Raw genomic sequence first — 21,507 nt, 5'->3', positions numbered from 1 at the left:
TGTCTTATTTTGGGAAAGTAACTCTTATTTACACAAACAATCTTTGAGCGAGAAAAGGTTCCCAAGACTTTCCCTTGGGAACAGTCAGTCCCCAAGAGCTTGAAATTCTCTCAGGCTCAGAAATCATGTCCACAAAGATGCATCATAATACAACTAAAAACCAAGCCCACAGAATCACAATACTGGAAAGATTGGATAGATGAAAGAGCATGTCTCTTAAACTTCATGACATGCTGGAAACATAGCTATCTCAAACTATTACTTGAGTAATAGTTGGATTTTTTTGGTGTGGACCTAACACTGAGAACTACATGATATGTTATGGACAAACAATATTCCATTAAATAGATATCATGATCTCTGGAATTATCAGATCCATCTTCACTCATGCAGACAGCATCAAAGAAATCTGTACCTTTGTTTCTCAAGCTATAGCTTTTTAACAGAACTAAGGACATTTGATAGTATGTAATAATTGGTTAAAAGATTGGATGGTCAAGACAAAAGATGATTTAAGTAGAGTGGCTTATGAAACTAGAATTTCCTTATTTTAAGGGAATGCAGTTGTTAAAGCTAACATCATATTAAAACTGAAAATCAATAGGGGTGATAGATCACAAGAGCATGTATGCCTTTGTGAAACCAAAGTGCCAGAGCACTCCTCTGAATTTATTACGCTTCTTTGTATGGATTCACTTGGTTGTTTTACTTTTTGAAAAATGATATGCACTTTTATTTTTATCTTAGCTTGTGTACTTTTTGTTCATTTTATTATACCATAATCATGTGTAACTTAACTGTAAACCTCTGTTCTTATATTTGTTTTTTAAAAAAATTTTTAGTCTTATATTGCATCAGCTGTTTAGTCCTGTACTTACCTTGCTTGCATCCAATTAAACCTTGGATATATCCATGTTACTGGTTTTACCACTCATACTCTTTTTTATTTTCATCCGAAGCTTCAGCTTTGGATCTTTGGGCAGACGCTCTGCTATAGGGCCACCTTCTGCTGGACCAGGTTGCTCAGACTACCATCCGGGCTGGCACTGAACACTTCCAGGACTGGGGCATTCTCAGCTTCTTTGGGCAACTTGTTCCAATCTAAACCTACTCTTTTACAGTTTAAAGCCATTCCCTCCTTTCCTACTGGTATATGCCCTTGTAAAAAGTCTGTTCCCAGGTTTTTTGTAGGACCCCTTCAGGCCACAATAATACCTGGAAGATGCTATAAGGTCTGTCTGGAGCCTTCTCTTTTTCAGGTTGAACAACCCTGTCTTCATAGAGAATAAGGTATATAGGGCTATATATAATTACATATCTGAAAATATGTAAATATGTATCTAAATATGTAATCTAAAATATATATGGATATATATGAAACCCCTGCCATTTGGGCTCAATGTTAGGATTATTCTCTTCTCTCTAATGCCATAAAAAAGGGTTAGATAGGTTTTCCCTTTATTGTAACTCTTCAAGTGTAGCCATAAATAAGACATTTATTATCTCTATTCAGTTATGGTTTCTCCATACCTATGAATTCACCCTGTTATTGTTTGCCTATCTTTCGATTTCTAGAGTGTCAGTTCCTCTACTTTTTCTCCTTGTGCACTTTACCCTTTGTCACTGTTAATCATGCCTCCTCTTCAGACTGCTGCATACATTTTCCACTTATCTGCCTTCCTATTGTAATATTTCCTTCGCTGACGCTCAGTAATGTCTATGATCCAGGATTTGTCTGTCACCACTGTTATCATAGGAGGTCATTACCTATCCTTTTTAAAGCCTATGTCTTCAAGTGAGTGTTGAAAAATTTAAGATGGACAATTGTGTTGGATGTTTGATAGCATTGTTTATTACCTGAGAAATTCAGATATTTTTATTAAATCTGGATGGGTTAAGATTGTTTTTAGATTATGCTATCTTTTATAATTATTCTCTCAAATATAAGGATATAGCATTATCCCTACATTCTCTACCAATGGTTGAAGATCTAAATTCCTTCAAAAGTTGAGTTTTGTTAAAAACCAGCCTTTTATCCTGGATCCATAGATAAAGTAAAAATGAAGAGATCATTAAAAAAAAAGTTTTTTTTTTTACATTTAAAAGCATGTACAACTCCTGTCAAAATGCTCATGTTCTATATAACATGGTTCTTGAAATATTCACTGTATCAAGGAGAAAACTGGGTAATATGTTGCTAAATGAGAGATTAATATATATTATGATGTCTTAAGTACAGTAATTCCCTTGTATTTGAGGGAGTGGTTATGGAAACATAAGAAAAGGTTAGAAGTCCTATAGCTTCAAGGGTGTGGGCTATTTCTAGAACTTTGCTAGAATTTGTTTTATTTTTAGTACTCTGAAATGGAAGGAAAGAGTAGCTGAGGGCTTGTAAAAAAGCCACTGAAACATGACCTGCACTTCTACAAGTTTACACTAAAGTTTCTATTTTTAAAAACTTTTTCTCTTAATACAAAGAGGATTTACTCTTATAGGATGTGCAAGTGACAACACAGCTTTCTGTTCTGATCATTAAAACTAAGTCAAATTTGTTTCCTTGTCTTAGAAACCATGATGAACAAGATGCTTAACAGCTCAGCAAGTAAACAAATTGACCTGTTGACACAGCTTGTTGTAAATGTCTCTTCCTGTGTGCTGCTGGACCGTTTCCAGCCTTTTGACTCTATAGAGAAATTGGAGGAGAAGGCTTATGAACTCATGCAGGAAAATAATCTTTTGGCTAGTAAGTACTTTTTGTAAAATGTATTTTTACAGAAAATTTCAGATTTTGTAGTTTTGTACATTAAATCACATGTAATACAGTCAACATAAAGCACATTTGAATGCTGTAATGTAAGCTGGAAAGACTAATTTTATTGTTTTAACTGTGGGATGGCCAAATGAATCTTTGGAGTCTCTTACTTCTATCAAAATATTTGAAAGAATGGTCATAACTATTTAAAGAAGAAAAAGATAAAAAAATGTGGAATACTGAGGAAACTTAACAAGATAACAAGATCATCTAGTTTACAACCTTTCAAAATTTATTTTTTATATTATTGACTTTTCAAAATGGAGGAAATAAAGGGGAATTGTTAAGATTTACTCTTAAAACACCCCAGAGTTTGTTTATTCAGAGTAAATAAGTTCTTAAGGAATTTAATTTCTTCCTTGAGATTATACTTTTTCTCTTTTTCCTATGCTTATGTGCTTGTTGCTGAGAATCAATTAATTTTACAAAAGATTTTAAAATGCAAGAGTACTTTTCCTTAACATACACACTGGTCTTGAAGAAAATTCTCTATGTTGCATGTAGTGTTTCCAAAAGAGAGGCCTCCTTAAGTCTATAAAAAGTATTCCACAACATTCTCACTGTCATTTTGGGGTTTTTTTGTCCTCCTTATGTCTGTAAGTGTACAATAGAAGACATGAGAAAGCACTTGTAAAGAAGGAAAAACTGTTCAGTCTGGAATCCCTTGCTAGTTTTGTGATCTGCACAGAACCCTGGCAATTGCCACCCTATATCAACGTAAAATAAATAGGCCATATCTTGATGTCACTCTATTTGGAATGGCGAGAAGAACGACACAGACTCTCTTGTGTGTTGAACAGGAGAGTTCTTTCTGTTTAGGCTTATTACTTCAGATCTTCTTTTATAGACCGATATGTGAAAGTACAGAAAAGTAGCACATCACCATCATTGGTCAGTGGTCACCCCTTGACCTTCTCTTGTAAGAAAACAAGAAACTGACAAACAGCACCTGCAAGGCTGTTTTCTATCTCTGGGGATTGTTTTAATTCATCCTTATGATTTCCCAGGCCACTTTCTCAGGCAAGACTGAGAAAGTTATGCGGCCTGCTATTCCACAGGCACTGTGCTTACTGCTTCATAGTTAGCATCCATACCTTGACACAGGGAAAATTGCTCCGGAGTACTTTGGAGGAAGCAAACTGTTTAAAGAAAGACAGATAAATCTTGGCCCTCAGAAAATTGAATTATCAAATTCTAGTTCTATTTTTCTTTCACTCATCTAGGGAAGGCCATATGCTAATATATGCCAAGACATTTTGTGTGAGTATTTTTCAGTACTCTGGCCTCATTATCTCTTCACATTATTAGAGAGAGAGAAGATGGTGTTTTAAGGAACTTAATGTGTCCAACATGTCAATGTTACATTCTCTGATGTAGGCATACATTCCTTTCCATGGACAAATGTTAAACTGGAATAGAATTTTCTTCTTTTTTTTTGTAGTCTTCAGAGCCTTCATAGCTTCCTGGAATGTCTTAGAAAATCAACTGTTTGTATAAACAGGAAAATGAGATTAGCCAGTTGAAAGAAATCAGGTTTGCAGTAAACTATCCTGTATTTTATTACCTTTCAGAGAACCAGATGGGGTAATTAGATATCTCTCCCTTTTCCCAAGGAAGAAAAGGGCAACACTCAGCATTTATCCAGAGGTCCTTAAAAGTCTGGGTCACACAAAAAGAGAACACAAGCAATTTCTTGTGTTTGGCTTCGTCTTTACAGCTACATATTAAACTTTCATCTGTTAGGGTATTTTTCCTTTATGCAGAGCTGGAGAAAACAAACATGCAAATTCTGCTGTGCTGAACAAGTCTGCAATTGACTTGAGTATCAGTATAAATTTTAGTGGGTTGGTACTTTTTACTTTGTCATTCACTTATGGAAGCTGTTATCCTTTGATGCACAAATTTTATGTCTGCTGCTTTTACTGTGGAACTGATATCAGTCCCCCAAAAACAGGTAAATGTGGATGAAAAATGAAAACTGCAGTTCAAAAAAAGAAAAATCACCTCAGATAAAAATTATTTTTATGAGCCCATTTATCATGTGAATAATCTTTTTCATTTCATATTCATAAACATGAAAAATGTGTCTCTGAAACCTGCTGTTTCTGGGCTTGGGATCAAGAAAGTTTGGAGGCCTGTCCTGACAGATTAATGCATCCTTTATCATGTGGTAATTAGACATGAGTTAGCTATGGAAATAGCATAAATTATATAAGCTTAGTTAAGACGCTTCCTTTCTTCTTTTGTCAGGTATCATCTTCAATACACCAGAGGACAAGAAACAAGATTCTAGCAATCTCCTTCCAAGACGCATTTCATATACAATTAGAACCAGTGTTCTCTACAGCATGAGAACAGATTTGATAAAAAACCCAACATGGAAATCCCATCCCCACAAATTGCCAGCAGATGGGTTTAAATACAACCATGTCTTCATTCCTCTTCAAGACATGATTGAAGGGGCAATTATTTCAGCACAGACTGGGATAAACACCCCAGAGACAGCAATTCAGGTGCAAGCCATGCCTTACCCTTGTCATACCAGTGATCTGTAAGTAAAATTTCAGCTTTTTAATTTGATATATTATCCTTGTTAGATTAGTTTTAGAGAACTTGGGATCCTACTAGGTTCCCACTTTTCAATGGGTGAATGTATACCTCTGTACAGGCTTAAACAAATACATCCAATAGCAGAGCATCATAGCAAATCCTGTCCAACAGCTGTGTTTAACATAACATGTTATACAGTGTCTGACAAATGATCTCTTACAAAATGTTGCAGCCATAATGTGAAGTAGTCTACTGGACAGAGGCTGTATCAACATAGTGTGCAATTAACTTAGATTATTCTAAGAGATCCCTTTTAAATCCTTAGTTGTCCTGTACACAAACTACAAATTGGTCCCTTGAAGGGTGAAGTTGAGGAAGCAAAAGTGTAGGGTTGTTCTCTGTAAAATCATCAAAACATCCCAACTATTAGATTTTAAAATTAGTCAATGGTAATAAATTTGTTAAAGTGGAGTAGAAATTGACTGGGTCATGTTATTCGTCGTTGTCCAAATATATTACTTTGCCATTGACAAAAATCTGAATTTTGCTTGACTTTGAATGGAGCCCCAAAGAGTAATTATGTCAGTTTATAGTTTAAAATACTGTCATCTATAATGATATAATAATATAGTGCCAATACATACATCTAGCTTGTAAATGTATACAAGCTAAAATGCATACATAAAAAATAAGTAATTCTAACCAGAACAGGAATTTATCCTATTGCTCATGTCAGATCTTATTTTGTGCATATTTTGAGAACAGCTCCAGTATAACTTATTAACATTCTGCTTGAAAATGGTTTACCTTCATGGGCTGACAGTTCTTCATATTTGTTTTCTCATAGATTCTTGAACAACATAGGATTTTTTTTTCCACTTATGATGATGTTAACATGGGTGGTTTCAGTTGCTGCTATGGTTCGCAAGCTGGTTTTTGAAAGAGAAATTAATCTTGAAGAGGTACGAGGCAGATTAACCTCTGAAAAGAAAATTTGTTCATTTAAGTGCACTGAAATACAGAAGTTGTGAGGTACTTTTAAGTACTCATCCAGATGGCTTTGTTTTCACCTGTTTCCCCTGGGCAATAGGTTCTAGTTCTAGCTGCCAACTCAGATTCACAACATTGTTTGAGCATCAGTATGCAAATACTGTCCATACGACAAAAAGCAACAAGAAAAAGTTGAAGCTAGAAGTGTTATTTGGAAAGGCCTTGTGAATAGAAAGATTTTTGTTTTGGGTTCTTTTTCAGATTTTGCTCTATGTAGTCTGTAATGATAAAACTACCTAAAATAAGTTGAGAATTTGTTATGTACTATGTAATTATCATAAAAAGAAAAAAAGAGACAATTATTTGCTTCTATCAACAGCTAGTCTTCACAGGTGCTTTGGAAGGACAGGGTCCTTGTGATACATTTTCTATAGAGATAAATACAGATAAATACACTTTTCAAAGAATTACACTTATTTCACTATATCAACAGAATAACTGCTTGAGTAAAATTTTTAATTTAGGGAATTACTGAGAATTTATCTAATTTCTCTAATCTTTCTGTTTTAAGATAAACATTTTAATGCTCCAAAATATTAAATCAACAGAATATTAATTTTGGTGATCTTATGAGAACTGCTTCAGAGGTTTTATTAGATTGTATCCAAAGGCATTTTTCTAGAAAAAGAGGGATGTACTTCATACCTGGCTAAATTATTATTATTATTTGCCTGGTAATGCATAAGGTTATAAACTTTATATTTCTTTCAGAAGAACAACAGGCTGGGAAAAAAAAAAATTGTATATACGTTGCTCTGGATATTCTCAGTACCTTTTAGCATATAAAAAGGCAAACTCCTCACTGGAAGAACCAGTAATCTGATATCTGTTCTTGAAACCCTATGCAAAAGAGAGTTTTGCTGAGCTTGGTGATTCCTTGTGCTGATGTGTGATGATCTCAGAGACTGCCCTACTCAGTAACATGTCTGATGCAGGACAGAGCACGGGACAAGGGCAAAGAAACAAAAAATTTAAGGGGAAGATGAAATCCTTTGGGAAGCTGGTAATGTTTTGGTGACAACATGTTTTGTTTAAAAAAGAAAAACAAAAAGAAAGTTTGTTTCCTAACTTTAACTCTCTTTGCTATGTTGTCTTGCAGTATATGAAGACAATGGGTGTGTATCCAGTCATTCATTTCTTTGCTTGGTTTTTGGAGAATGTCATTGTGCTCACAGTAAGCAGCTGTGCTCTGGCCATCATTTTAAAAGCAAGTGGTATCTTTGTCTATAGCAATGGCTTCCTTATCTTCCTTTTTCTCCTGGAATTTGGAGTTACAATTATCATGTTAAGCTATTTTTTGGGAGCATTTTTCAGCAGTGCTAATACAGCAGCTCTGTGTTCCAGCCTTGTCTATATGACCAGCTTTTTACCCTACATAGTTTTGTTGGTCTTGCAGAACCAGCTGAGTTTTACCAACCAGATTACAATGGTAAATATTTCTTCTTTTCTAATTTTTCTCCTTCAACTATGCTGTGAATTTCTGTAACTTCAAAACTTCAGACCATAATGTATTTATTTTTCCCAATGTTTGTTTTCTTTTATGATCATTGGAAATAAATCACACGAATAAATTTCCACCTGAGAAAATATTTGGAAGGTTGAAAGGAATGAAAAATAAATTGTCAGGGCAATTTTGTAAACCTACAGAAAATATTAGGAAATCGCATTCCTCGTATTCATGAGTTCTCTTTGTGTGTTAACATCAAAATACTTCTAATAGTAATGTATTTTCAAGATCAGCTGATGACATGCTACTTCTCAAAGTCATTAGTTGTTTGAAAAAAAATTGATTGATTTTATGTTAATACAATTGGAGAATAGATGAGAAATTTGTCCAACCATATAATCTGAGGTATATGTTTCTTTGGTGTATTTTCTTTCAGGTCCTTTCCTGTTCTATGTATTCCATAGCCTATTTTATGTCTTCATATTCTCCTAACATACGATATCCCAGAATGTGACATCAAATATCACCATCATATAAAGAAAACCACATTTCACACATTATAGCTTCACTGTTTCAAAATAACTCACTAAATTAAGCTGGTGGAGTAATTCATACACTTTAAAAATGCTTATTGTTTTCAATGTCAGTTGGTCAGATAAAATAACACAGTACTAAGTTGGTGGAGCAAATTCTACTAAGGTTTTTTGTGGGGAGTGTGGTTAAAACATAAAATGAAATAGCAACCATTAGCCTATATGGAGGAAAAAAATAAGGTCTATTTAGTTTGTGCTTGATCATAGTATCACAATATATTTTTTTCATGGAACTTCTTAACATGTTTTTATTTGATGTTCACATACTCTTCCTTCTCTGATGTTATAGTGTCTTCTTTCTACAACCGCCTTTGGGCAAGGAATATTTTTCATTACGCATTTTGAGGGCCAAGAAATAGGTAAGGTCTTTGGTTAGGAGAAAAGCTTTTTAATTATTATTTCAAAAACTACAGTTGGAAATTTTTTTCAAACTGTTCTGAAAAAAATCCCTAATGATTTAATAAGCTGGATCAAGTTCAGGTACTTAAAGGGATATAATCCTTTTTTTTATTATTATGGCAAGACTAATATTAATGACAATGGATGTTTCAAATTATTGAAAATGTATCATAATGGTACAACAGTTTGTAAGAGTGGAAGAGACAATTGCAGAAAATATTACTTAAGTTTCAGATGCTTCATCAAAATGACTCATCTTTACTGAAGGAAGGGCAAAATGTGTTTTGAGAAAAGCTACATTCCTTGACAACTGTGGAGAAAGAAGTGTAGAAGCAATATCATGACCCACTGTACTGCAAACAAAGTAGCATTTTCAGAAAAAAAAAAAAAAGCAACTTTTAAAGTAAATTTACAACTTTTGTTTTCAATTTAGCACTATGGTAACTTTCTGTAGCACTAGTGTTTGCACCTTCTTTTTTCCTTTCATGTCTTGTGCAATATAATAATTTTACGAAGCAATTATTCTGTGAGTTCATTCCGGTTTACCTCTGAATGCAGTCAATGTTCACAATGCTTCTTAGTTAGAATTCATAGATTTAAATCTTCAGATTTAGCATTACAGAAATGATACTAAACTTGGTGTAATCCTTTTCCTTTTATCAGCAGAGTGGCTTAAAGTCTGATTCATTGGTCAGTGCTCCATTTTTTTAGTGTTGTAGCTCTACTTTTTCCAAATTAAGGACCACTTCATAAACAGCCTTTTCTACAATTACTTTTCTTCATTTTCACAGCAGCAGTGTCATCTGCTGCTCGAAACACAGGCTTGGAGAGGCATAGAATTTTTTTTCTGCTCATTTGGATTACTGTTATCTATGATTTGTCAAGTGCCAGTGCTTAAATATCCAGAAGTATGTGGTGTTGATGTGTTTGTGATATTAATGCTGTGTTGATTTAGCTTTGACCTTTAAAAAAAAATTATTATTATTACTACCAGGAATTCAGTGGGATAATGTGCACCAGTCAATGGCACAAGGAGGATACATGACTTTTGGATGGACGTGCTGGATGATGTTCTTTGACTCCATTTTATATTTTGTAGGTGGCTGGTATTTCAGCAATATTATTCCTGGTAAGATCATGGGCTTGTTCGTATTTCATGCTTTTGAGGAAGTTATTTAGTATTATTCATCCATTAATATCTTCACAATGTAAACAGTTCAGCCACCACAGGAAATATATATTGTGGTATTGTCTTTCTTGTTTTTTTGCAAAAAACCAAAAATATGTCTCTTTCTGAGTTATGGTTCTGTTGTGCAAAACTGTGTGACTTTCTTGAGGGACTGGGAAACAACATCTTCCTTAATACATAAATATTGACTAGTGATAACACATGGACTAGAATTTGTAGCCAGCATGAAATATCTTTTCTTTGCTGGTGGGTAGGCCAAATATTTGTTAGAATTAGGAATTTATTGGATTTTCATAGTAAGAGAGCTTGTCTAGTAGCAAAACTTCCTGGAAAAATGGTGAATCTCCTGTCAGTATCTGGGCTGAAACCCATGAACAACAGCAAGTTTTCAGATCATAAAAACTTCAGACAGCGCAGTAACTGTATCTTCCTGCCAATCAGTCCAATGCATAGAGAAAACAATTGATTTTCAAGTATATTTTCAGAAAGTAGTGGTGGGGTTTTTGATTTTTTCATGAACCAAGTTTTAAAAGTCTTATTGAGTAGGTTGATCTATTTTTAATCATAGCTTCATGCCTCACTGTATGTTTTACCTTTCCTCTGATGATTTACCTTTCCTCTGATTTGCATATGTCACTTTTTCTTCTGGCTAATTTGTATTTTTTTATTTTTTTTTTAATTAACATGAATTTTGCCTTGAAAGATAGGGGTTGGTGACATATGCAGCTGAATTTTGGAAACTTTGTCTTAAATTGACATTTGCCCTTCAGTGTCAATATAATGACACTTCAAACAGAGTGTGTATTGTGTGTTGGGTAAGTAATGCCTGAAAAGATCAGGCAATGCCAAAGATTAGTTTGTATATAAGAGTGTGGTTTTGCCTTTTTGTTTACGTGCCACAGTAAGTGTTTCTTATGGTGGCTGATTTGTTTGCATTTTGCAGATATTAACAGAAGAACTGGTGTGATGGACTATTTTTATAACTAAAAAAATAGGCACTTTCTCTTGGCAGATTACTTGGTGCATTTTCTTCCCTATGGGTTACAAGATTGTTAAGTCTATGATTCTGTTACACTTTGATGCTGATTTAGAGACCAGATAAAGCATCACTTAGGCTTGATTATTTTATGGAAGAACATGGTTTTATGACCAAATGACTTTTTTTTATACTTTATTAAAATTTTTAAGCAGAGAAAAGTATTTGGTCTAGTTAAATGGCCTAACCAGCTCATTGTAAGCAATAGTAGGACATTTTTAGTCTACATACAAATGCAAAATGACTATAAATTTTTCAACAATTTATATCATAATTCTAATATAGGAAAATTTGGATTAAAGAACCAGTGGTACTTTCCCTTTACTGTTTCCTACTGGAAGAACCTGTGTGGTACAGAGAGAAGCAAGAGGCATTATCTGAATTCTAATATGTTTTTCTTCAATGAAAACTTCCAAGAAAAAGGTTTGTACTAATAGAATTTGAACAATGTTGTTTTTTTTTTCTGAATGGTATGGTAGTCATGTCAATCTGCTTTTATCATTGCTTGATCCTCTATTGTATGTTTAGATCTTTCTCTCTTCCCTCATATAGTATATACTATGACTATTATATAGTAACTGTTACATTTTTCTACCCCCTGTAATGATGAATTCGTTCTGTGAAAGCTATTGTACAGAAATATTTAAGAAAGCTCTTTAAAAGATGTAAAATAAGTATCTCTTGGGTTCATCCTGTCCCAGTGTTTTCACTCTTTGCTTTGTTTGGATCTTTTGGAGTTCACTGATCCCTTTTATACTCTCACTGAATCTGAAACATCTTGGGCTTTATTAACTTCTTAAAAATTTGTTTCTTGTTTCAGTGGAAAAATTAACTTTGTTAATTTCTTTCCCTTCTGTTTCTCATTTCCCACTTCTATAATCACTGCTCTTTCTGTGTCTGCTTCTTAGCCTTTTGTGTAGAAAGCTGTTACATAACTAAATTTTATTGGCCTCCAGATAATTTCACTACTTTACTATGTACACTCACTTGCTTACAAATAATTCAGCTTTTTTTATCTTTTCCCCCATCTCCAGTCCCTTTAAGGACATTCCTACATTTAGATTAGGGTTTGGAAATGAAGGAAGAAGTCACTCTCATCTGTATTCCATCTTTGGCCTTAGAACAATATGTTAGGTTGTGCTTTTTTTGGAAGTTACAATATCTTAGAAATGATCCAGTTGTCTATAGCATAGGTGAAGAAGCTGAAAACTCAGCAGTTTTACTTACAGTTGTCTCCCAGCTTAGAGCAGACTTCAAAATGTCCTGAGGTTAATTTAAACACTTGTGGAAAAATTATTTGTATGAATTTTGTCTGAATCTCTGCAATTTGGAACAACTTCATTTTGTTAAGATGATTGTGTTTGGCCCTTATATAAAATGAAGATTTCCAGTGTTTCCCTCTGGATTCACCACATAATCTGTGGAAAACAAAGACTTCTCGCTTTACCAGTTATTAGTGTGGTTTCTGGATCAAGTTATTTAAGTAATTGGTGGGTCACTTTTCTTCATGTTATGTGGTTGATAGCAAATTGCCTATGTGTGAATGCCAAAACTGTCATGCAGCAAAGGAACTTATTGTCCTTTTAAAGAGTTGTGTGCCATTGTCCTGACAATAGGATAAATGCAGCCATGAATAATTTTCTTGGAACAGCCAAGTGACTTGCTTCCAGGCAATTTCTTCACTTGTTACATATAACCCAGGTAAGGGCTGGTCCCAAGTTAATTCAGAAAATCAGAGGTGTCTGGGGGAGGACCTGGGAGTATAGATCCTACCACCTGGAACTACAACTACAGCTGGGCTGGCAATGACCAGGGTGCTGCATACCCACATGGAGTTCCCCTTTGGAGAAGTCCCAGGGTAATCAGTTTAGTGCTTGCAAGTAACTTGGAGCTCTCCGTCTTTCTTGAGCTACATTGTCTGAGGCCTCTGCACTTGAATGCTTTTCTGTTAAAGTATGCAAATTTAGGAAACAGCAGGGAAGGTACCTGGAAGAGAGGTAGGAGATCTCAGTAGTGTCACAACTGCTGGTAGTACCTTGCTAGCTTGCTTGCTACCTTGCTGGTAGTCACTGGCTAGCAAGTGACCTCAAGTTTAGAAGGAATTTTTGCCGGAAGCTTTAAATTGAGCGTGAAAGCAGCAAAACAACTTCTTCATCCACAGTGTAAAAAACCCAATCTTTAAAATAATTATGTATTTTTAAAATTTATAATTTGATTTATATGATTCCATCTTTTTATGCATAGGATAGATCTCAGTTCTTGACATGTTTGCATGTTATTTACATAAAATTATTGTAAAGACTATAACTATAAATCATAAATATCTTATGTACGTGTATATTCATAACAACAATTATCTCTTCTCATAATTCTCCAGCATAAAATTTTATTTCTTTAGATTAATATTCCAATCTGGCTTGCCTTTCCTTAAAAAGAAAATAAACTAACTTACTGCTAGATCTCTCAGCAGTAATGAATCATAAAAGTATTAAAAGTAATCATGTAATGGGGCTGCTGATTGACTGTGCTCATGTTTGGAAACTAGTACAAACCTGACATGGAAAGGAAGGCAACTTCATTGGTGTCATATGGCATCTCAGTTTCCCGAGGATATTGCCTCACAGTTAAAAGACTGTCAGATATCTGCTTGTCTTGAGCACCTTGAATACTTAAACTAGGCTGCTGCTCTGAATCATTTCAGAGATCTGCTTTGTTTAATTGGCTGAAGGGAATTGGGAAGATTAACTGCCTAAGCCTGTGAATGTTATGTCAATGTTGTGTGCCTGAAACTGGATGACATACATGAAGTAGTTTACACAGTTACAATTTCCTAATGCTTATGGGAATAAAAAAATTATTCAAGTAACGTTATTATTTTTTACTAGAAATAAAATACAGCAACTATTTTATGATTTTATCAAGACATATATAGACATGCATATAACTAGGCATAACTTTTATAAGTCACTTTTTGAAACTGCAAATGGGCCAAATTCTTAGCAAATATTAATTGGCATGGTATCTTTCATTTCAGTGTAGTTTGTGTCAGTTCAGACAATTTGAACATCTGTTTGGTAAATGGTAGCAGAGGTTAAGTTATTTTGGTATTCCTTTTATATGCACACACACACGTTTAGATTCAACAACCTGCTTGTTCTGCTACTCTTCCCCACACAGACCAGGGAAGAAAACCTCAGAGTTGGAAAGTCCCTTGCACTGAAGGAGGTACCATTGGTGTTGTGCTGCTGTCTCTTACCAAAGAGCATGTGGATGGTCAGAAGGCTGCTGTTAAAGATCTCAACCTCACTTTCCATAAGGGCCAGATAACAGCACTCTTGGGACCTAATGGAGCTGGAAAGTCAACAGTTATGTATGTCTGACTTTTAAAGCTGTTGCTATACCCTCTGTTCTCTGCTATGCTTTTTCAATTTAAAATTTTGTGAACTATTTGCTGTGCCTTTTTTTTTCCCCAAATAAATATTTGATACACTACTCAAAACACATGGAAAATGAAGGTTGTATATCTATGATAAAAGGAGTGTAATAAGTAGAGAACTGAGTCCACTGTGCCACTTAAACCTTGATGTGATATCTCAGGAACAGCTTAAGTAGGATCTGGGTTGTAGAGTTGAACACATCTTGAAGGAGTGTTCTTTTCTGGCAGCCTATATATACTCATCACATGGAGAGAGTAGAGTTTTATAGTGTTCTTGTCCATAGAGGTTGCAGGGTACTTTTTTCTTGGCAGTTGACCAGAAATGAAAGTAATGAAATTAAAAAATTATCTTTAAAAATGTCTCAGCTAAGAAGTTTGTTTCTACATTTCTTTTGGCTATAATCAGCTTTCATCAAGCCAGTGATGCAGAATGGGACCTAACTGGGAAATACTCCTCACAGAACACCCATGTGAAGAAGGAAATAATAATTTGTTAAATTTTGCTATAATTCTATAAGGTCCCTGCTTCTCTATAGCCACTGTCCGCCCTGCAGTAGCCAGGGGGGCAGGAAAGAAATTATAGCATGGAACAGAGGAACTAAACTGAGGCTCTTTTCCTTGCTGAGATGGAAGTTCAGCTTTATTCTTGTTCTTGGGATCCCATGAAGAAAGAGAGCAGGAGGGAAAGAGGAAGAATATTGATAACACACGTCTTTTTGAAGGCAGGGGAAAGAGGGTGGATTGCATTCACACAGCCAATAAAGAGAACTGGGAAGAAAGAGATAAGGGGGGAGAAGCTTACATTCTATATTTTGGGGGTACAGCTTGGGTTATACCATTTTTCTAAATGCAATTACAACAAGATTTGGTTGGGAAAATAAATTGATTTTGTTCTGGAAGAAGGGAAATTAAGAACTCTTGATATCATGTTCAAAACACAAAACAAAAAACCCATCAACAAACCAATCAACCAAAAAAGCCCACCAAACCCAAAAAGCCACCAAAAGCAAAAAATAGCTACACCAACCCCAAAATATTAGTGATGTTTCTATAACTATACTCAACTGAATTGATGTTGCTCTAAGGATGCTAGAACCTGCCTCAGGATATCTAAGTGATCAGCTAATTGCATGTTACCTTGCTGAATGTTTTTTTCTTTTCTTATATAAGATCCTTGTTGACTGGTCTGTATCCGCCGAGCTCTGGTACCATTATTGTTGATGGGAAGGATATACGGACTGAGCTGGCTGCCATCAGGACAGAGCTGGGTGTTTGCCTCCAGTATGATGTCCTATTCAACACACTGACTGTGCGAGAACATCTCCTGCTTTATGGGTCAGTGAAGGCACCTAGGTGGACAAAAGAACAGTTGAATGAGCAAGTCAGTGGGTAAGCTTTCCTTCCATTTCTTGAAATCTGTCAAGTAAATTGATAATGACTAGTGCAAGCCACTCAAGTAAAAAGAGAAAATGCAAAACTTGCAAGAAAAAACCAATGGAAACTGCAGGGTTTTGAGAGTTTTTATCATATTTCATGTTCTGAAATCATGGCTTGAAAGTAAGTTTCCTATTTCTAACTAGGAATATATTTCTAGTGGAACTGTCAATGTTTAAAAATCTGGTATACAGAACCATCAAATAATGATGTTTTCACTGGAGTGGAAGTGGTTAGCCTTGTAGAAATAGCAGGGGTTCCACCTCCTGCTCTGTGTCTTACCTCTATCCTTGCTGGAAGAGCAGATGGAAAAACAACTGCTGTGCTTGCCATGAATTTTTAGATAAATCAACAAAATGTATTTATGTATTAATTATCCTCCATTCCCTCTACCTGCAGTGGAAGGAAGGTTAGAAAACCAGAAAATCCAGGCAAAGGCAGTACTTGTTACAATTTTTTAAATAGGCCACCTCATTTTCCTTTGCCAAATTCAGCCTTCAAATGTTTTTAACAAATGAAGAGGTTTAAAAATTAAAAATCCAATAGGAAAAACAAGAGTTCTGAAATGAAGTCAGAGGATTTGCCGTTTGTCAGGTTAAAGACATTTGCTAGTGTTTTTGTGCTGATACTTCTTTGCTATAGGAATAGATCTTATTTTTGCCTACTGTATGTTAAACTAACTAGTAAACTGTACAAGCTGAAATCTGGTTCATTAATAGCAAACTGCATTTATTCTACTCAGGAGTAAAAGACATGCTTTTCAAACAGTGAGGCAGTGTAAATAGTTTTTGTTTACCTTCTGAAGTCATACTAGACTCTGTGAAGGGCTGAGTATCTCCATGCTTCCAGGGAAACGTCAAGTTGATGGGACTTCTCCCTAAGTGTACAATCAGGCATATGCAGAGGCATTTGTGGTAAAGTGGCTTTCCTTTTTTGGTAGCTATCATAAAAGCCTGTTACTTTTAAATTTTGATCTGAACAAACTCAGGTGTGGGGCACTATGTTCTCCCCAGAAACAACAGAAGGAATTCTCTAGAACTACAGAGACAGAACGAGCTTAGTAAATGTTTTAAAATTGATGCAAAATAATATTCTGTATCTTATGGTACGTAGACTTCTGAATTGTAATTCTAGCAGCAGTCTGTCATACTAATGGAACTAACAAGAACAGTCAGAACTCTGCAGGCCTTGCTACTAAGAAAAAATATTTTTAAAGGCAACAAATGCTTTAAAAGACTTCAGAGAAATTAGAAAAGAAAAAATAATGAAACAAAAGCTTTTTATTAAAAAAAAGTGGGCTTCTAAAGAGATTAAGAATAATTTTCTTCATTATATAGCTATAGAACTGCTATTGAAACCAGTTTTCTTAAAAATGAGAAATTCTCTCCAGTAAATGACATGGTTTACAAGGCTGCATGTTTACCGAATGATTCAGGAGTTTACCTTAAGACTGTTGAGCCTTCCATGTATTTCTTACCAAGCTGATCGTAGCTGAAAGCTCTTAGGTCAGTGATTGGATGCTCAGTGTGATGAAAAGTAATTTAAAGGCCTTATAATATTGCCTTTATTAATCATGTTTCCATACCATGCTCAGATGCAAGATCCGCATCAGAGGGCAAGAGCTGAATTGGAAACATCTATAAGATGTCTCCCAGTCCTTAACACACAGGAATTATTTTAGATTTGATTAGATAGTATTATTCTACTCAGGGATTGCTAATCAGTTTGTTTTACAAATAAATGTCTTCAAAAAGCAAAAAAAAAGAGTGGTGTTACCTTCTTTACTGCAAATGACTACACATTTCCTAAAATCTCAGGCATTTCCAGTGTTCTTTAAGTAGTTTGCAAAACCTGAAGCACTGCTTGAGTTATGAAACCAGCAGTCTTTATCATTGTTTAAAGGGGCTATAATCTGGAGTTCACTGAAGTTGTTGGACAAACTAGTATTTGTTTTATTAGCTTTAATTTAAAATTTTCTTTACAATACTTATTTAGAATCTGTGCATCTGATGATGGCAAGCATTTATGCTTTGTAGGTACAAATATTTATTTTCCTATTTGTTTTTGACACCAAAGTATATAATCAGTCAGAGTTAGTGATTTTATCACTTTCCATTTACAGTGACTTTTCAGTAGTTCTCTGAGTGGACAGAATGTGACTAGAAAAACATTTTCAAAATTGGTCCTGTTTCTGTACTCCTATTTCAGAGCTCTGGAAGATGTGGGTTTATCCCAACATCAGCACGAACCTGTTGGAACCCTTTCTGGGGGAATGAAAAGGAGGCTGTCAGTTGCCATTTCCTTTATTGGAAACTCAAAGACAGTTGTCCTGGATGAGCCCACCACCGGAGTAGACCCATGTTCTCGCCGTAGTATCTGGGATGTTATTCTGAAGTACAAAGCCGGTACAAAGTTTATGCGCATAATTTGCTTCTTATTTTCTTTTCTGGTTTTTTTTTTTTTTCCTTCCCAATAAATTTAAACTGGATAGTCAAAGTGTAGTCAAAATATTATTAGAAGCTAAATACATTAATTTCTGAGGAAACATTAAGCTGAACTGGGTATTTTTAAGGCGAGTCAAATGGCATTACAAGAATTATCTGCTATTTTACAGAAATATGCTCAATCTAAAAAAAATCATTGAGCTTAGTTCTAAATCCTGACTTGAAGTTTCTCCCCTCTCTTCAGCTTCTCAAAACTACTTTCTGGTTTCCATTTCCCATTTTGCATACACTTGTATATAGCTGCTTATATACTTCTAGTGTATATTATAATATATATATATATACATACTCAATTATAATATATATATATATATACTCAACAATGTCTGCTACACTACTTCTTAAATGGATTGTGGGAAGCAAAGTCTTCATCTAGTGAGCACTCAATTAGCTGTAATAACTAACATTGAATGATCTACTGAAAGAAACACTGATGTTATGTTGTTTTTTAAGGAATTTCTTAAGTTTTTAAAACAGCTAGAGGTTCTAAAGCCTTAATACTGTTTGCTATGGATAAAACAGGGCAAAGCAAGTTTAGAAGTGAATCTAATTTAATTTGTAATTCTGATAGCAGATTTTGTCTGTGGCCTGTAATTAAGATTTTGAAGAGTCCTGAAAACATGTTTCCTTAAAGCTAAGGGACCCTTGTGAGGGGTTTCTCTGGAAACCAGAGGTTTTGTAGACATATACCAATTTTCTCATGCAGGTTGCACACTCATCTTTACCACTCACCATCTTGATGAGGCTGAGGTGCTCAGTGATCACATTGCCATTCTGCAACATGGTCATCTGAGGTGCTGTGGCTCTCCCTCTTGTCTGAGGGAGACATATGGCCAGGGACACAGTCTAACATTCATAAAAAAGGTATGTTAAAAGTTTACTGTACTGAACTGGAGAGTGCCTGCCAAGTATATTTTAAGGGAGATGTATGTCCCTGACAGGAAATAATATGTGACATAGATAATTAGAGAACCAGGAAAATATGTTCATATTGGCTTTCTTGTTTGTTCTGAGTGTGTGGTATTATTATTGCTATTTAGATGAATGGCATCTTTGAAAATGGTGAATATCAGTATTTAGATGAAAAGGGGCTTATCTCACTGTCCTTTATTCCTGGGAGGTAGTCTCTGTATCCTAGCTGTGATGCAGTTCCATCAGTGGAATTTTTCCTGCATGAATTCTAATATCAAGACTAATACTTCTGGTAATATTTTTTTTTTTCTCCATGATTATCTTTCTTTCTTCATAGCCCTCTGTGTTTGAAATCAAAGACACTGCTCAGGTCACATCTCTGGTACAGAACTATATTCCAGAAGCCTTCTTGAAAGAGAACAGTGGGACTGAGCTGACCTATGTGATCCCAGAAAGGGCAGATAAGACTGCTTTTAAAGGTCTTTTTCAAGCTTTAGATCAAAGCCTTCAGTATCTACATGTGACTGGCTATGGTATTTCTGACACAACCTTGGAAGAGGTACTTGTAATTTTCCTGTCTAATGTCATTTTTTTGGTTAAAGAATCTTTTATATAGCACAATTTATTGTGAGAAGCATGTTTTCAGAAAAGTAAAAAAAAAAGCAAGCAGACAAACAAAACCTTCCAAATCAGGTAAAATCTATTCTTTGTAGTTTTACTCTGCTGTTAATTTCAGCGCCCACTTTACTATGACGTATTTTTTATTTCAAGAATCAAATGTGAAGACTGATGAACTATGTAACACTTAAATGTTTATTTCTGCATTAACTTAAGGGAAATGTAATGTGTCATTGACTTTATGAGAGTCCTAAACCCATAGCATTGGAAGAAGCTTTGAACTTTCAAGTTTGGTGGTTCAGCTCAGGTGGCTCTTTCGACAGAAAGAAATTTGCAAAGAATGTTTTCCAACTTACTAGTTCTGAAGCTTAGGAGTTAGTCAAATTGTGTGATGAAATATCTAAAGAATATTTTCTGTGTATACCAAAAGAGAAAGTATTTGATATATGTACATATGAACATATATGCACACATATATGTACATGTATACACACAAAGGAAGAGACTCTTTTATACATCTTCATCATTCTGAATTTAGCTATTTGTAAATAGCCATGTCAGCAAGAGGTTAGTTCTCTTGGACTCTTTTTACCCCATCTATAATTTCTAAATAACAAGATTCCCTAAACCATCACTATCCAAGTACTGTACTATAAGATCTTTTAGAAATACTTTTTTCACTTCAAGTGATGATAGGAGACTATCATCATGTCTCCTATCATACATAGTTTACAAGTTTAATAAACATTTTATTTGATGTTATGAAAAAAATTCCATTCCTGAGATAAGATTTTATGAGGCAAGTCAAAAACTTATTGAAAAGTTTTTTTATTTTCTTATATAAGATTATTAATATGGTATAAGGAATAATATTGTTCATTGCCAAATATTATAGATTTGGAGGTAATGTATATATTGAGAATACTTTTGGGTTGCATCAGCATGGGATAACACAGGACTTTGCAGAACAGGCATGTATAAAGTAAATGTAAAGTTGTCATGGATATGAGGAGGATTCCTCAATGAGATGAATCTGTGATTCAGTTAAGAGCTTGCTTTTAGCTATTCTGTGAAGGGGGAGTTTAAAAACATCTTTAAATGTGGTATTACATATTGATGTATCATTCTTCAGCTTGAAGATTTAATGCAGTAATTTGGGTCGATTTCTGTCATCTCTGTATGATATCATTAATTGTCGTTACAACCAAAATTCTCTATTCTCTTACCAAAAGCCTTTTTGCATTGGGAACTAAAAGGATAGCACATAATAGCACTATTTATTCTATTCAAGCAATTAAATCTGGAAACAAAGAACCCCAGCCTTAAAGGAGGAAATGTGTTGTAATTTTCTTTATATCCTTTCTTTTTGTTCTCCTATACACTCATCATTATTTTTTTTTCATTCTGAGGGACACTAACACTCCTTAAAAATTGTATTAACTGAGGGGAAATGGACTTCTGTTCATATTGCAAAGGAATCTTAAAGTTCTAACAAATCAGTTTCTGACACCTTTAAATCTCATTAAT

At 34.7% G+C, this 21,507-nt stretch overlaps 1 protein-coding gene across 1 annotated transcript in view; it reads left to right on the top strand.

Moving 5' to 3' along the window:
* LOC111925366 (ATP-binding cassette sub-family A member 13) overlaps positions 1-21,507 on the top strand; it is a 145,263-nt gene that overhangs the window by 10,341 nt on the left and 113,415 nt on the right. The window contains exons 6-17 of the mRNA XM_086880899.1: positions 2,567-2,743; positions 5,063-5,363; positions 6,210-6,324; positions 7,512-7,841; positions 8,742-8,811; positions 9,846-9,980; positions 11,362-11,499; positions 14,254-14,446; positions 15,683-15,901; positions 18,155-18,351; positions 19,157-19,314; positions 19,700-19,921. Coding sequence (XP_086737025.1) covers positions 2,567-2,743; positions 5,063-5,363; positions 6,210-6,324; positions 7,512-7,841; positions 8,742-8,811; positions 9,846-9,980; positions 11,362-11,499; positions 14,254-14,446; positions 15,683-15,901; positions 18,155-18,351; positions 19,157-19,314; positions 19,700-19,921 — 2,255 coding nt within the window. The remainder of the gene's footprint in view (positions 1-2,566; positions 2,744-5,062; positions 5,364-6,209; positions 6,325-7,511; positions 7,842-8,741; positions 8,812-9,845; positions 9,981-11,361; positions 11,500-14,253; positions 14,447-15,682; positions 15,902-18,154; positions 18,352-19,156; positions 19,315-19,699; positions 19,922-21,507) is intronic.

The sequence above is a fragment of the Cyanistes caeruleus genome, chromosome 1 (genome assembly GCF_971803275.1).
Source record: "Cyanistes caeruleus chromosome 1, bCyaCae1.hap1.1, whole genome shotgun sequence".
Lineage (NCBI taxonomy): Eukaryota > Metazoa > Chordata > Aves > Passeriformes > Paridae > Cyanistes > Cyanistes caeruleus.
Note: the sequence above shows the minus strand (reverse complement) of the source record. Positions and strands in the feature narration are given on the sequence as shown.